Source organism: Heliangelus exortis, chromosome 2 (genome assembly GCF_036169615.1).
Source record: "Heliangelus exortis chromosome 2, bHelExo1.hap1, whole genome shotgun sequence".
Lineage (NCBI taxonomy): Eukaryota > Metazoa > Chordata > Aves > Apodiformes > Trochilidae > Heliangelus > Heliangelus exortis.
This window is the reverse complement of record NC_092423.1, coordinates 129,558,044-129,574,511: the sequence shown is the minus strand read 5'-3', so window position 1 is coordinate 129,574,511 and position 16,468 is coordinate 129,558,044. Positions and strand designations below refer to the sequence as shown.

At 34.2% G+C, this 16,468-nt stretch overlaps 1 protein-coding gene across 4 annotated transcripts in view; it reads right to left on the bottom strand.

Moving 5' to 3' along the window:
- The window catches only part of VPS13B (vacuolar protein sorting 13 homolog B), a 425,857-nt gene that overhangs the window by 373,436 nt on the left and 35,953 nt on the right, over positions 1–16,468 (bottom strand). For 3 of the 4 annotated variants that reach the window (XM_071738035.1, XM_071738039.1, XM_071738036.1), the window contains exons 4-7: positions 14,444–14,567; positions 9,909–10,076; positions 8,487–8,668; positions 5,379–5,553 (exon numbers count right to left, since the gene is read on the bottom strand). In XM_071738035.1, the coding sequence (XP_071594136.1) occupies positions 5,379–5,553; positions 8,487–8,668; positions 9,909–10,076; positions 14,444–14,567 (649 nt within the window). The remainder of the gene's footprint in view (positions 1–5,378; positions 5,554–8,486; positions 8,669–9,908; positions 10,077–14,443; positions 14,568–16,468) is intronic. The other variant, XM_071738037.1, reaches the window with a different exon arrangement.

Sequence of the window (16,468 nt, the reverse complement as noted above, 5' to 3'; positions counted from 1 at the left end):
ACCTTACAGACAAGCATAAATCAAGGGAAGAAATCATGATTACTTTTTATTGCTGAGGTGCACTGGATATAGAATGTCACAGTAACAAAGCTTCAGGTTCAGGTCTCTGAAGAACCCACTTTTCAGGGGAGGTAGCTGCATGTACTAAACTTCCCCAAGCTTCTATTGTAATGTATCCATCTTGTCTTACTGTAAATTGAAACTAATATAGCAAAGAACTGATGGATACGGAAGGAGAGACTGAATTGCCTTTCAAATTTTTTAAAGAAAATTCCAATTAAGAATGCCACAATTTCCAAGTGCTTAAATAACACCAATAATTATTCTAAAGTGCTTCCCATAATCTTACTCGCAGATGCTAATCAGTTATTTTAAAATTACATTTATTTAAATAATACGCCAACCTCAATAAATTAGGAGTAGATGTATGAATTAGTTAAGGGTAAGCTACAAAAGGAGTGATAGTGAATTTAAAACACCAGAGTCACAACAGGATGCAGGAGGTAGGTCTATTGTACTCACAAAAACTAAATAGCATGAAATATCACCACAAAAGGGCAAGTGGCTCTGGACAGAGGTAAAAATCACAGGACAGTTAATCTCAAAGGGACATGTAAGTGCAAATACCTAATGGGACAGAAGGTGTTAGCTGTCTGACAATGCCAATCCAAAAGAGTATTTTTGTTCCATATACTGCTTAAGAGTTTGTGGAGATCAATGGGAAATACATTTTGCTCACTGAAAGCATTCAAAACATTGTTAGCATTCTGCCATCTACATTAAGCCACTTCTAAAATCATCAGCAGAAAAATCGGTCTGATATTTAAGTTTCTGTGTAATAAGTAAAACCAAAAGGTCAACATATGACTCATGTCCTTCAAAGATTGAATCACGTTTTTGGGAGTCTCTACAAAAAAAGTATTATAATGTTTTTCAAGAAAAAAAAAAAAAATGGCAAAACAACAAACCAGGAACTGAACATTTTCAGAAGCTCAGTAGCTCATATTTCTCATGATTCCAGCTTCTCACGTCTATCCCAAGCTGCTTCTTGCTCAGCATCTCCTATCATCATGCAGGCCCATCTCAGCTGGCTGCCCACCTGCCCTGCACCCCTCCCTCAGCAATGCCACTTTTTATTTCTTTGCTCTGCTGTTCTTCAGCTCTCTGATCATTCTTTACTTAACAATCTTTAGTACTTCAGCCTTAAATCATCAACCTCTGCAACTCCATCCAACTAAATTCCAGCTCTCCCTTGCATCCCAGCTATGTTAAACAGATTTTTCCACCACAAAACAAAAGCATATTCACAAGTCCCCACTCCCCACATCTACAACTGCTGGTTCTGCCACAGGCTCTGTTCAAACCCTCCCTCTACTTTTATGTCTCTCTGCACTGAAAAACATCAATTTCCCCCTTCACAATGCCAATACAGTCAGACATCCAACACAACAATTCAGGCCCTCGGAAGCAAAAGGCCTGCCCAGCCCTGAGGAGAAGCACAGTCCAGGATGCATGCAGTACTAAGTTCATTTACATACCAGGCAAGTTTCTCCCTGTATTTCTGACCAAGAAATTTCTGACCAGTCAACCTGTGTATTTTGAATGCTTTCAACCTGACAGAATTTGAGCACATTTTACTCAGGTAGCAAAATGTACATCCATGACATAGGCTATCTTGCTGCCAAATAAATCTCAAGGTCTTGGGTCTTAGGCTTGGGTATACAAGAACAACCAAAGTGCTGCTGGAATATTCCCAGACACGGATAAGTGACCAATTTTATTATGTCAATGAAGACATAATAAAAATAAATTGCATTGAAAAGATTAAGAATTGGTGATAACTGAAGCCAGTAAATTCTTTTAACTGAGAGGGTGGGGACTGGTTACTATTAAATACTGGGCTAGGCTGTTTAGTGAATCTTCAGAAGCCTTTCAGAGTTACAAAAACATAATCCATAAAGGAGGTCTGTACATTATTAAACTGTAAAGAATTCAGGCACAACTCCAGTGGAATTACCCTTCAATTTCATGAAGCGTTACTCTTGAAAAACAAATGTGACTAATATAGCTCAGCAGATATTACACATCATTTATTATTGTACTTGATTACATATTTTTTTCTGAAAATAGTAGCACAGTTGAAGTTTCCTCAGAGAAGTTCAAATCCGTGGTTGGAAATTTGGATGACATGCACCATGAAGTGCTAAGAAAGTGGGGTTTTTCCTTTCTCAGGCACAAACATAATATGAAGTCAGAAGGAAAAAAAGCACCTCACCAACTGATGGTAAGGCTAACCCAGGTAATCTCAATTTGGCACTTCTGCTTAACTGCACTGAATGGGAGGAAAAAAATAATTAAATATTTAAAAGTTTTGTTTCTCTGTGTGTACATACATGTGCATGTATATATATATATGTATGTATGTGTATATATATATATATATGTATATATTCTAAACTCTATGCAGGCAACAAGCTTAAATGATATGAAGGAAAACAGTTGGTAACAGTTTTAGCCTGTGTGTGGCAAAGCATTTTGCAGTGAAGACAGAAATGGACTATTTCTGCTGCTCTGGTTTGGTCACACAACAATTGACATCTAGTTTTTGCTCTGAAGGACATAGCTCTGTCAAATAGATACGATCATATCATTCAGAACAATGACAATGTTTGAGCACAGTGTAGTTTAATAAAAATTATATAGGAAATTACAGATTTCCTCCTGGGTAGTTCTTGTCATTACAACCTTAGTGTAATTTCTGACCCTTCTGACAACTCCTGAGTACATCAGTGTAAAGTTACATGACATTATTTCATTTTTAGTGGCTATTTTATGAAAAAAATCTAGGAAGTCACATTTACAGTTGTTAAAAAACAAAAAAAACCAAAAAAACCTACAAATAATCTACAGATTTACAGACAATAGTTGCAATTCAACCTTCCTGAAGACAAACATTAGAAATAAGGATGACAAGAGGCATTTTCTCATATTTGGACGTACAGATCTTGAATTCCATTCCAGATGCAGAAAAGAATGAGTACTTGTAGGCAGATGCCTTTTGTTTCAACCTTAATATTTCCTTAAATTATATTTGTTTCACCACCCAACTCACCCCCCAATTAAAAGAAACCAAACAAGACCACATCTTCTCTTAGCCAACATCCATCGTCCTCAACAGTTACAGCTGTTCATCCCAGTCTTCTCTTTGCCCAGCTAACATTTGGCTCCAATCCTTAAATCTTTCCCTCTGAAACTCACAGCCTACCAGTCCCAGCTGCTCACACTCATATGATTTCTCTCTTCTTCCTATGTCTTTCCTGTATTCAAGTGGTCCTACTCTAAATACATCATAATTCTCTATGGCACGAAAACCTGGCCAAATTTGGGTGAATTTTGATAGGAGCAAAAGAAAGATATTAATGGTACAAAGATAACCCTCTCTGAAAGCACGGATAATGCAACTTTTCACGTGCCACTTTTCACAGACAAGTTCTTCACCTTTTCTCATGCAAACAGCACAATTAAAGGGTTTGTTAGATGCAAAGAGTTCTTTAAAAACACACTGGTTTTTTTAACTACTGTATGCTTTAAGTTTCAGAAGAAAATTCAGTTAATATTTTCAGGATATTAGGTACTTCTAATCATATGTCTTATATTACAAACTCCGTATTTCTTCTTAGGCAAATAGTTTCTAGTGTAAAAAACTATTTATGTGTTAGAGAAAAATACAACAGAACTATTTACAGACATCTGATTTATTTGCTCAGTTCCACATAGCAGGAGCATGACAGAGAATTCTACATCTGGCATGAGTGAAACGGTTATCTGTGCCAACCAACACTGAAGGCTGTATTTTGGCAAAAGAAATTCCACTGCTGTCATATTCTCAATAATTTATTTCTATGAAACCAGGGAAGACAGCAATACAGGATCAATTAAAAACTTCTTAAACTTATATAAATTAAAAGTATATTTTTCTTAAACAAAACAAAAATAATTTAATAGTTTCATAAAGTTTTAAAACTGTGGTAATACAATAAATGTAAGCCACATCACCTTCACATATAATTTCAAGGATTTTGTAGAAGTCATCATGCTCTTGGCTGTGTGGTGTGTATCTCTTCCTACTTCCCACGGTCCAAACTCAAACTTGGAAAGATATCCAACACTTATCTCTTGAGGAAATTAAAATTACAACACAAATCTTTAAGTAAGTTCCCAGTTTTGAAAAGTATTTCTGCCCTACCAAAGCATAAAACCAAGAAAGTTCAAAATTTGGAATAACAGCATATCCTTCTTCTATTTTACTTAGTGCCTGATATATTCAAGACACTTCAGATTCAAGTTTGGACATTCAAGATCATGACATTCTTGATTAAATTACTGAGGAAAAAAAAAAACCAACACATAGTATGATGTAAGTCAATACGACTGCTTGATTCTGGAATGTCCCATGTATATTGTATACAAAAGTAAAGAAATAGTATAGTATTTAAGTTCTAATGTCAAGTTAGAAGTTTTATTTCCCTTAGGTTTTTAATATAAACTAATCACCTATATGCCTTCCTTATCTTGCTGCAAATTCCTAACAATTCACCTAACACAAAACTTCAACACTCAAATGCATCACATGATACAATTAGAAAAAAAAGTAGAAAAGTTGATAGGTCCTAACAAAGCCACATAAAATTCAAGCAGGAGTGAAAAGCTCACAGCTAGAATTGCATTAGAGTCCATTCAGAACCTACTGCATCCCTAAAAATATTTGGGAAACAATAGACAGGAAGCCATCACAAAAGGTTATATAGAATTAACCCCATCAGTGCAATGTGTCTCAAGAGATCATGTCACAGTAGGTTACTCTGAAAGATCATGTAGAAGAGAGAATATACGTTATACAAAATAAAGAGCATAGGAGAGTAGACAATACCAAAAGGCAGAATTACTGAAAACGTGGTACATAGTCATACTTTGCTGTGGAGAACAAATGTTGATTAATCTATTCTCAGTAACAAGTTTCAAAGAGAAGTGGTAAAGCAGCACTGAAACCCACAGCAGCCCCATTTGAACCAAATAATAGAGAAAAGCTGAAGCTGCCTAAGGAGACAGGTGCCTCGTTCCATGATAGAGCAAGACAGAAATCCAAAGTACCCTACTGTGCCACAACCACTAAAAGCTTCTTTTTAGATAAAGTTGCCTCAGAAGATAACACGAAAAAGATGTTAGAGGACTGTATGCTTACTCAGCACAATGAGCTCAGACAAACTGCAGACTGCTGAGCTACTTTACAGTGACCAACCTTAGCTACTTACACTTATAAAAAGCAAAGAAATAAATGTTTTTAACATTCCTTTTTTAAAAGTAAAAATTGGACTTACCTGTGATATTTCCCAATGTATCTTTAGTGTGGCAAATCAAATCTTCACTTTCCCCATCTTTGAAGTTTCCTATTTCTCCATAATAAAGAGCAATTCCAAGCTGCATTATACGTATAAACATAGGAAGCTGCTGATCTGAGATTGAAAGTTTCAAACTCTCAACTAATGTGTGAATCTATAAAACGAAAGCAAACAAAAGCAAATAACAACACAACTCTGTCATTATTAAAGCCAACTTTTAAACAGTACAACTCCAAATGCACTTTGGATGTGCATTCTACTTTCTAAAAACAAAAGCTGCAATACAACAGAAGAAAAAAGGCTGCAAGCAACAGTCTAAAATATATGCATTGGTTTGCCACACAACAAATCTCCAGGTTGAAAAGCCAAATGAAATAAATTTCATGTAATTTTTCTTAGTTTTTTTTACAATTGTTGTTGAAAAAAATTTATAAAACAAGTCACCTGGGTGCATCTGAATGAAGTTTCATATTCATCATAGAGTTTTATAAAAATCTCTATATGACAAAGAAAAGATACATCCACCATAATAGACAAAGGCCTACATTATTATTCCTTTCTCTAATAATGTTATTCCCAACATTGTTGCAGGTGGACAAGGATAAGGAGAAGAAAGAAGGACTCATTCCATCTTAAGTCCAGAAAATTAGCTTCTCTGTATATTATAGTTCAAACATGTAATCAGGTAGCGTTGTCTAAATGAAAGAAAGCTTTGCAAAAAGCAAAGAAAGAAAGCTTTTGCAAAGACTAATCACCAGGATGAAAAAATAGCCTTTAAATATTTTAGCTATTTTATTCAATAATTTACAATACTTCCCAAAGATGTTATTATACTACAAAGTCATAAACCAGACATAAAGAATCTATTTTTCATAAATATAAGAGCTGTATGAATTTTTTATAATAACACTCAGTAAAATTAAACTTATTTCTAACTCTAGGTCTAGTTTCTAACTATTGTGGGTGAAAATAATGTAAACGCAAGGTAACTACACATCAGCATTGGCCTTAATGCAATCCAATTCATGAAACATACAAAATTACTTTGTAAACAACACTGCACATTAACAGGCAGGTAAAAATACAGGAGAAAATTAGGTATTTGTATTAAAATATATTATACGACTAAAATTTCACTATCAAACTTAAAGTACTTTTATTAATAAAGCCACAGCCTCAGTCATATAGAATGAGTGAGCCATTTAGAATGCTCATTATAGAAGGAACAGCCATTTCTACAAATCATTGGAAGATTTTATATACCTCAGAATTCTGCTACTTAAAATTCTCTTTAAAAGATCAGCATGTAAAATTCCAGGGTAGATTTTGGAAATTAAAAATTACTCCTCTGATTTTCAAATTTTCAGAGCTAGCTGATTAAAAATTGTTGCTCAAAGACCTTTATCTGAAGGTGAACAACAGAAGGGGTAAGAAGCGAGTAACTGTCTTAGGATTTGGAAGAAAAGAGATTATTTTTCCAAAAGTCTTTTTAGAAGTCACAGAAGGGATACATATCACAGTGGAGAACAGGAATACTAGGTAGTGAACTGTTACATAGAACTGTAATAGAAATGATGCTCCTGGTCTTTATGCAGGGTACTACTCCCCACCACCATCCTACTCTTACATTGCCAGTGGAACTCATGGGCTCCTCAGCATGTCAACTCATCTCACTAAACCTGGGAGAAAAACAGGTATTTCCTCTTCTCCAGTTTGCTTTGTGTCAACATAGTGAGCTGACTTAGGTGACTGTCAGACAAAAGTCAGTGCTGCTCTAAATAAAGGAGACAATCCAGTGAAAATCAGCTCAGTCTCATGACTGTCTCACTCCATGACAATTAAAAGAAAAACAACTCTGATCATTTTACATGTGTTTTTCTGCATCCCCCTATATATATGATTTACATTTTAAAACTGAAAATAGGAGCACAGCATTCCAATTTTAATGGCATACAAATGCATATCCAAGTATTTCAGAACTGTCCACATCTGAGAAGTCTCAATTTCAACTCATTAAGGTTAGTTTGGCCAAAGCTTTGCAACAAACACAGTAGTCAATATTATACAACAATATTCTAGTCCCTACAGAGAAATCAAAAGAGCATATGCTATTATAAATGTGGGAGTCTTGGAAACTTTCACTCAAGACTGAAAAACAGATGTGATTTACCAAGCAAAAAGCACAGAGCATGAAAGTTTTCAATATAAAGATTTTCAGAGATATAAAGAAAAAGATTTGAGTGCTGTTGGCTTTTGTCTTAAGCTGGGAAACAAACTGCCAGAGCACAAGGTACTCCTCATATGCACTGAAGCTACAGTAATTTCATTAGCAGTGGAGACTTGGAAAAAGCATCAAGCACCCTTGAATTTATTCCATTAATGTAGTTAAAAACAGCTCCTTTTTACTTCAGTTGTAAGAAAATACAGCTATTTCCATTCAATATTTAACTACTTTGAAAGGCAATCTGATGATCCACTGCACATAATCTCCATGTATAACAACAAATCAGAAAGTTATGGATTAGTGAAATTTGTCAGGTTCAACAGATTTGTAGAACTAATCATTGCATAACAGCATAACAGTGAAGTATCAGAAAATACTTCAGACTTTAAAAAAATTATTACCTTTGGATCAAAATAAACAAGTACCATAAAATAAATAAACTTTAATAATAATCTAGCATCCTATATCTAAATGTTTCTATTTGATTGAGCATATCTCTGAACATCGTATACACTATTTTACATTTAAAGCCCAGAGAAAAATAATTTTAAAAGCACAGATGTAAACACAAGAGTAAAGGGTAAGTAGACTACACGCAATACAGAAAAAGAGTATACAGAAAAAACACAAAAGACTCTGAACAAACTGAAATCTGCCTTGAAAAAGGGCAGGGGCAATAAATAGTTCCTTACATGCTGTTACTGTACAAAAAGTAATTGCACCATACGAACAAAACAATAAAAAAAATTTAGTAAAATACAGCAGCATTAGCTTTTCATTTTACTTTAAATTTCAAAGTATATTTTGAAAAAACTGAAAACTTCACAAGCAAGTACCAAAAAAAAAAAAAATTCCATACCTACCTTAATAATAGATGGCATTTTGGAGTTGAGGTTATCATAAGTAAAATGCAGACGAGTCCTGAAGGAACATTTGTACAGCAGAGGTTCCTGGTAAAATTCAATTTTACCACTAGCATTTCTCTTATCAAGGCATACTGTGCAGTCAGAAAAGTTGATCATCTTCCTCAGCACTAGATCAGTGGCTTTTAAAAAAGAAGTATATAGGTTAAAAACTATATTGCATAAGAAAAAAAATCAGTTATTTATACAAGTTCTTATCTAGAAGATAAAATCGTGTGGTTATTTAAATCATCACTGAAGTACTGACTTACATGACTGAAGAGAAGCAGACTTTTTGAGCTGAATACATTGGAAATGAGGACAATTTTGCTACACCCAATTCAAAGTTTCATCCCTTCACTATACCTTAGACCTGTTTATAAAGCAAGAGTATTGCTTCATGTGCAAACATAAGACCAGTGTTAATCTCATCATTCTCCCAGAAAGAATCCTGCCTACTTTACCCTTAAGTTTTCTTTTGAAACTTAAAAAGCAAACAAGAGCTATTACAGTGATCTTAACATGATACATATTTTGTATTTTTGTAATCTTATATTATTTTGTAATAATTTTAGCCAGAATAAAATGGATCCACTAATTAAATTGCTTATTCTACCTAAGATCTTGTGCAATACTTGTACTGTGCCCAAATGCCACCTTTACCAAATGTCAGCAAGAACACCCAGACTTAAGTGAGTGCTGGTTCTTCAAAGACCGAGTCACACAAATACCAAAGATTAAGATAAAAATCAAAAAGTTACTTGGTTTTTTTTTTCCTGAAAATATGAAGCACATCTTGCAACTGGTGTGCCACATTTACTTTAGCACAGCACACTTTACTATCTCTCCAGCCAACCTCTTTAGGTAGTTTTAAGATCATAACAAACAATTGCAACATAAAACCTTCAGATGCTACTGTTCATTCACAAAATAAAACCAGATTGCCTATGCACTCACAGACAGCAGGGAGCACAAAATGAAACACAATCACAGAAGGATGGCAAGTATGAGCAGGGAGGACTACAAAACATATTGTGTAATTATCTGTGATCATACAAGAATGCATTGAGAATCAATCAGTATTATTATAATTGGCTCTCCAAAGTAAAGGACAAAGGGAAAAAATAGTAAGAAATGAGGTAGTAAAGTATCTTACTTGTAACAAAAGACATTTTTTTAGACTTTCAAATTCCTATATTGAGAGTGCCTCCACTGTGCCTACCCTTACTTATATACTTTCATGTATACTGTAACTGCTCTGTAACTACAGAGCTAACTCATTTGCTCTGAAAAAAAAACAAAACAGGACAATTCATAAAACTGTTGTGTTTTTAAATTTATAACAATGGAGTCTTCACCTAAAACCAAAAAATTGCTACTCACCAGAGATGTCCATAAATGCTCGATCCCAAAACTCATCCACTGTATAGCATTCTGCAGAAGTGATGTTGACTGAGAGAACAATATCATCTTCCACGTATTTTAAAATGAGATTGTTGATCACAATATTGACATTGTTTACAACACGCCTGATTAAGCTCTGAACATAACCTGTAAAATACAACAAATACTTAGGAGTTAAGGAAGACAAGATGTCAAATTCTTGTATTACTGAAATCATTATTTTCAGCTAGTATTCTTTTTTAAGATCGAAATTAAAAGAAAACAACTATCACTGTCCTTTATTTAAAAAAAAAATAAATCAACTCAAAACTGAAAACTTCATGAGAAGGCATTCAGTTAAGTTAATTGGCATCTTGTATTACAACAAAGTATAAAAATGAAGTTCTCAATATTAGAACCATAATGTAGTCTAAGAAATAAATTTTTGGTGTCAAGGATCACTGTCCAAACTAATTAACAGAAGATTCTGGGTTATTGTAGACAAAGAATTTTGAAGACAGAGATTTTTTTTACATGAGCTACATAGAAATAGGTTTTTAAAAGTGAACACTAGTTGCTACACTATTTTTTAAGAATGCATATATTATGACTATTTGCCCTCTCACCTAAACTTTTAAAAGTTATCTAAATATTAATATGCCTAATACTTTTTTCATTCTAAAAGCTAATATATACATAGCATGCCCAGTAAAACCCTTGTGAGGTATAACAAAAATCAGTATCTGTCAACAACCCAATGATGTAAGTACCTTCAGAGAAGCCTGTTGGGAAGAAAACCATTTAATTTATTCTTTTTAACACAATGTGACTGGAAAAAATGATCCTGTCTGTGAATTCCCAGTATGCAGTAAACACTCATATTTTACCAATGTGGCAAAGAAATTAAATATCCCTATTCTACCCTGACTTATATACTTTGATGTATACTGTAACTACTCTGTAACTACAGAGCTAACTCATTTGCCCTGAAAAAAAACCAAAACAGGACAATTCATAAAATTGTTGTGTTTTAAAATTTATAACACTTCATCTAAATGTCTTCATCTAAAATAATTTATAGTACATACTTTAAGAGGCCTTACTTTGTATGTTAATTATACAAGTTTAAATCAAGAGTAGTTTTCCAAAACTTGCATTAAGTAACACTGATTTATATCAACAACTTTAAGGCACATAAAACTTAAAATTAACATCAAAACATTATGAGATCAGTAGAGGCAAGCTCAGGTTGCTACTTCCATTCAACTCTGCTTTTTCTAGCCATTGTTTTCACACTTAGATATCACTTTTCCCCTTAAACTATTTGGAAAATTTTACCATTACATAAGTGATTTTCTTGAATTCCACAAAAGCAGTTCTACAGAGCTGACATAAAATATCTTTCTTTTCAGCATGCAAAAACCTCCAACCACCTTTTTTATTAAAGGCAAAATGAGTTTTCAGCTATCACTGTTATTTCTGATCAAAATATTCAGGTACATTTTTATGTTTCAAAAGTATTTTAATATTAAAATCTTAATTGTAAAATACCTATCACACTTCTTATCATAATTCACCTTGCTTCACATTATACTGTTCTTGAGCATATGTCAGCCTTTGAGCAAAGCTAGTTCCAGCAGGAGAGCAGCATTTTAGTATCTCCTGCCATCTTAATTGGATTTTAACTGTACTAAAATAAAATGTGGAAAATGTTTTACACCATTGTCTACATAAACAAGTAATCTAGAAACGTAGTTACAGTCAAACTTCTGAAACAGTAGTGCTACCAGAATTCTAACAATCTGCATTTACCTTCTTCGTATATTAATCTATAAAACTACTTTAAAAATGCGTAGAATAACTTTGTTTATCCAAATTTGACTCCTTAAAACTCCAACATCTTATTAGGTAACACAAATTCAGAAAATCTAATGTGTTATTTCAATAATTAAGAGGTGTTAAGAGACCCATATTCATCACTTGACTGGTACAAACCAACTGTTATATAAACAGAAGTTGGCACAAAGCATTTTCTTCATTTTCTTAAATTCAACATAGGGATATTTTGCAGACTATGTAGGTTGCTGGTATAAAATCCAAACCAAAAATTTAAATATGATTTTAAAGCATGCTACTAATTTCAGTGAAGAAAATGAAGCTGTCCCTCCAGAGGTTCAAAAGTTTAATATTTGCATTCAAGGGTCTTTCAAAGTCAATATAATTCAAAACGAAGTAATAAAAGCATCAGCTGGTTCATACATAATAAGAGAGGGGTTTTTTTTAAAAGGTTTTGTTTTAAATACAAGTGGGAGTTGCTTCTTATTCCTTTAATTTTTAAGAGTATGACCATTTCTGCCACTAAAAGTGGGGTATGCTATGATAAAGTGTTTAAAGTTACTAGGAAATCTGTAGAGATAAATTGTCTCCTGAAGGTGCTACACAAAAACCTCATGTATGCTTTTTCCAAATTCATCAAAACCTGGTAGGCTGCCCTATGAAATAAGGCCTAAGAATGCAGTTTCAAATTCCAGTACCAGAAGTCCACAGCATGGTCTAGTGATGGAACAGAATTTTTGTCATCAGATTCGACACAATTAAACATCTTAACTTAGCAGAGTTGTTGCCAGAGCTACATTTTGATCTAAGCTCTGCCTAGCTCCATCTCTGGGAACACAGCAGAGCTAAAGGATAAATCTCTCAATAAACTACAGCAGTCGTCTCATACCTGTATATTCCAAAGACTAAACAAATCTGAAGATGACTCAACATCTTATTAAAATCCAAGATAAGCAAAAGAAATCTTAACAAACCTATATTCTAAGCTTCAGAGAAGAAAATCTTCCTATAAGGAGGTCTGTGCTCCTTATGGATGCTGTTTACCATAGAACCTCTATATTAAACAGTGGGATTTGTGCATCAAAAAGCCAAAACCAACTACATTTAGGGAACTTCACCACATATCAAGTAACTTACAGTCCATTTAGTATGGTAAACTTTTCACAAACACCCTCTGAATCACTACACCTCACCATCCACATACTCTATCCAGTTGAAAGAGGAATGAAGGATGACAACGAAGGAGGTGATAGTGCCTTACAGATCCACAGAAATACAAAGTACATCTACAGAATCTATCAAGTAGCAACGTAAGAAAGCATTAGATCCAGTAATTTGCTAGAAAACTGCAAATCCAATATGTGCAATTCCTATGAGCACAGTAATCACCAAGAACCACAATATATTCATAAAAAGATGATGTGCATACCAATTTTCAATGTGCATGTTGCATCTGGATCCATGGCAACACATTTTGGAATGTTTAACTTCATCACATGTTGACATCACATAAAGCAGATCTCCAGCCTTTGACTAAGACTATACTTTTCTGGAAGGTCTATACATGACACTGACTAAAACACATCTGAAGCACTAAAATCCCAAAACTGGCACTGAAGGCAATACAATCATCCAATTATTTGGCAAGTCTTTGAGACTCTTGATGATCTCAGGTGGGATCCAAAGAGCCAAACACCAAGAGCTGCTGGACCTGAAGTGCTGTCCATGGTAGGACATAATTAGATGCCACATTTCACAATTCCAAAGCTCATTCATGGAATCTCAGAGCTTTACAAAAGCCTCCAGGTCTGGCTCCTCAAGTACCTATTCCAAAGCAAGATGATACTCTGTAGTACACAATACTCCACACACTCAATTCAAATGTTCTCTTTTGATTCACAGCAAGGATAAACTTTTTGCTATAAGACAGAAAAAAGCCTAACACAAAACAATCAAGTCTTTAACTCATCTAAAATTACATTCCCCGGTAATGCAAATTGGAATTCATTCCAGTACTCCCCAATTTCATTTTTCTGCCCTAAACAACACCCTTTACTCCAAATTTCTGTGCAAGCTGAGAGGCATTAGTAATTAAATAAGTGCTTCCTCAGGCATTTTTAAACCATATAAATATCTCCAAGTTCAACTGACCCAAATTCCACATCAGAAAAAACCAAAAAAAGTGGTGAACGTCTCTACCAGTAGATACAGGTCTCAATAAGAAACATGTCTCAGAATTATTAGTCTCATAAAGAAAAAACCTTAGCTTTAAAACTATAAGAAGATGAAAACATGCCTGAAAACAAACAAGAACAGAAATTACTGTGAACCACTGAGCAGTTGATGAGCAGCTGAAAACAGAATGATCTGAAACAGGAGAACCAGAACAGCAGAGAATAAAATCTAACAATCTAGCACACTATTCTTACAGCATGTTTCTCACAATAATCTATTTTGCATTAAAAACAAGTTCTGTAAATTTAAGGATTTAACAAAATTAAAGGAAAAGATATAAGGATTAGCTATGTTAGATGGCAACTTGCTTGTATTTTAAAAGTCCAAATATATCACTGACCTTTATGGGATTTACAGGTGGACAGAGATATAATAGTTCAACTTAGACATTGCAACTACTTGGATGAAATTTAGGTATTTTTTTATCACTCATATGCAATTCAGTATCTGAAAATATGGTTTACCTGGAGGTAAATCAGGGTCAGGAGAAGCAGATTGCTGAACTCGTCGTGGTTTTACTGCTGATTTCATGCTTTCCGAGGTACTGCGGTTTGTTGAACTGGAACCACAACTTTCATGGTCTTCCTGCTGGAGTATAAGAAAGCAACTTGGTCAACACCAAACAAAAACAAGAAAATGGAGAGCAACTTAGTATAGATTTCATAAATTATGCTTCTGTCTGCATTTCTCCATCCATCCAATTCTGTACATGCATCAAACTACGGAAATGTAAAAAAAAAAAAATAGTTGGATAACTTAAAAATTACTTGCAATTGGTACTTTCACTAACTTATATTTAAAAAAAAATTATTGAACACATCTTCTAGCTGCATTTCTTCTGAAATATTCTTTAAAATGGAAAACATCAGGAATACTACCAACACAAATACAAGAAACTAGCTCAAATGCCTACTTATGAAACCATCTCAGATGCTTCCAAATACCAGTCACGTCCTTCCTAATACAGCTAAATGAAGTTGATTCACAAAGCAAAGTATTTTTGCAGACTTCTAATTGAGTATAAGATGGCCTCAGAAAAGAAAAGTGGACTGAGGATGTGTGCTCATCTTGAGCTTCTATATGGCTTCTTCACCTTAAGGAATTCAGAAACAGGAAATATGGCTCATAATTAGAGAATACAATATTAGGACTTACAAGATGAAATTCATAGAAACAAGACAATCTTAATTAGCTGAATTTTAGGATTTTAAATACCCACCTAGTATTTCCATTACATTCCAGAATGACAGTTTAAGTACAAGACTCAAGAGCAAGTACACTAAAAAAGGTAATGAAAATATTTACTGAAAGAGTGGGCCAGAGAGGAAGCAAATTCTTACAACTTTTGACCCAAGCCAAATCACCTCTTCGATAGATGCAGTCTCTTGTAGAAAAACTGCTAAATGCTCTGGGTCATAGCACTGATAGGACTGCACATGTTCACAAAAAGAGGGGTTCAGGGAACAAATGCCAAGTACTGCAGTACGAAGGTATGATATTATAAGTCTTCTAACTACCAAAAAAGCAAACAGCTTCAACTGTCCTGGGTTTTAGTACAGGATCAATCACGTGGTTCCCTGCCTGCTGCCCATTTTTAATAATCTCTGAGAAATTACAAAAGGGAATCTTCACATTACTTGCCCATTAAAGTTTTTGCATGGAAAAAAGCTGTATGTCATGATACATTTTAAATAAAAGTTTACAATTCAAAAGCAATGGTGGAGATAGGTTCTTCCTTTCCACTCCATATTTAGAAAAACAGGACACAGTGGGAAATTCTCTGATAAACTGAAATTCTCTGATAAAGTGAAAATACCACTTAACTAAGGAATAAGATGATAAGCAATATAATCTTATCCTAGAAAAAATAAGAAGGCTGAAATTATTTGGAGAATATTATTCAAAAGGCTGGAATTATTTGGAGAAATTACAGAAGACAGACTCATTCATACATGAGACGTCTGAAAGACAGCTTCTAAGAGAAAGAAGAACTACTATAAAGAATTTCAGATTTTTCTTCCATAGAATTGAAACAAGCTGTTCGCTGTTTTTAATTAACAGCTATTTGGCCATTTCAGTCATACAGGATCTGCCCATCCCAGTGCATGAAAAAAATGAAATTAGTGTTTAGCATTAACTGTGTTTGGAGGGCATGTGTTTGGCTTCCTTATCTCAAACAACCTTCTGATGCTTTTCATTGAGGAATGTGAGACTCCTGAAGACTGATGTGGAACTTCAAACTACAGCACAACTTCATTAGAAAGCCACTCCTCTCTTCATGGCATACCTGAGCAATAGTAACAACTTGAAGATCTTGCTTTATCTTTAAACTGGGGTGATAGAGGCCTCTTCATCAACAGGCATATTATGTAATCAGAAAAATTAACCTCTCAAGTTTACCAAGAAAAAAAAAAAAATCATTGACTGTTACGCTAAACTGTTTGAAACAGCTTTCATCCATAACCTTTCTTTCTTGGAAACTAGTTCAT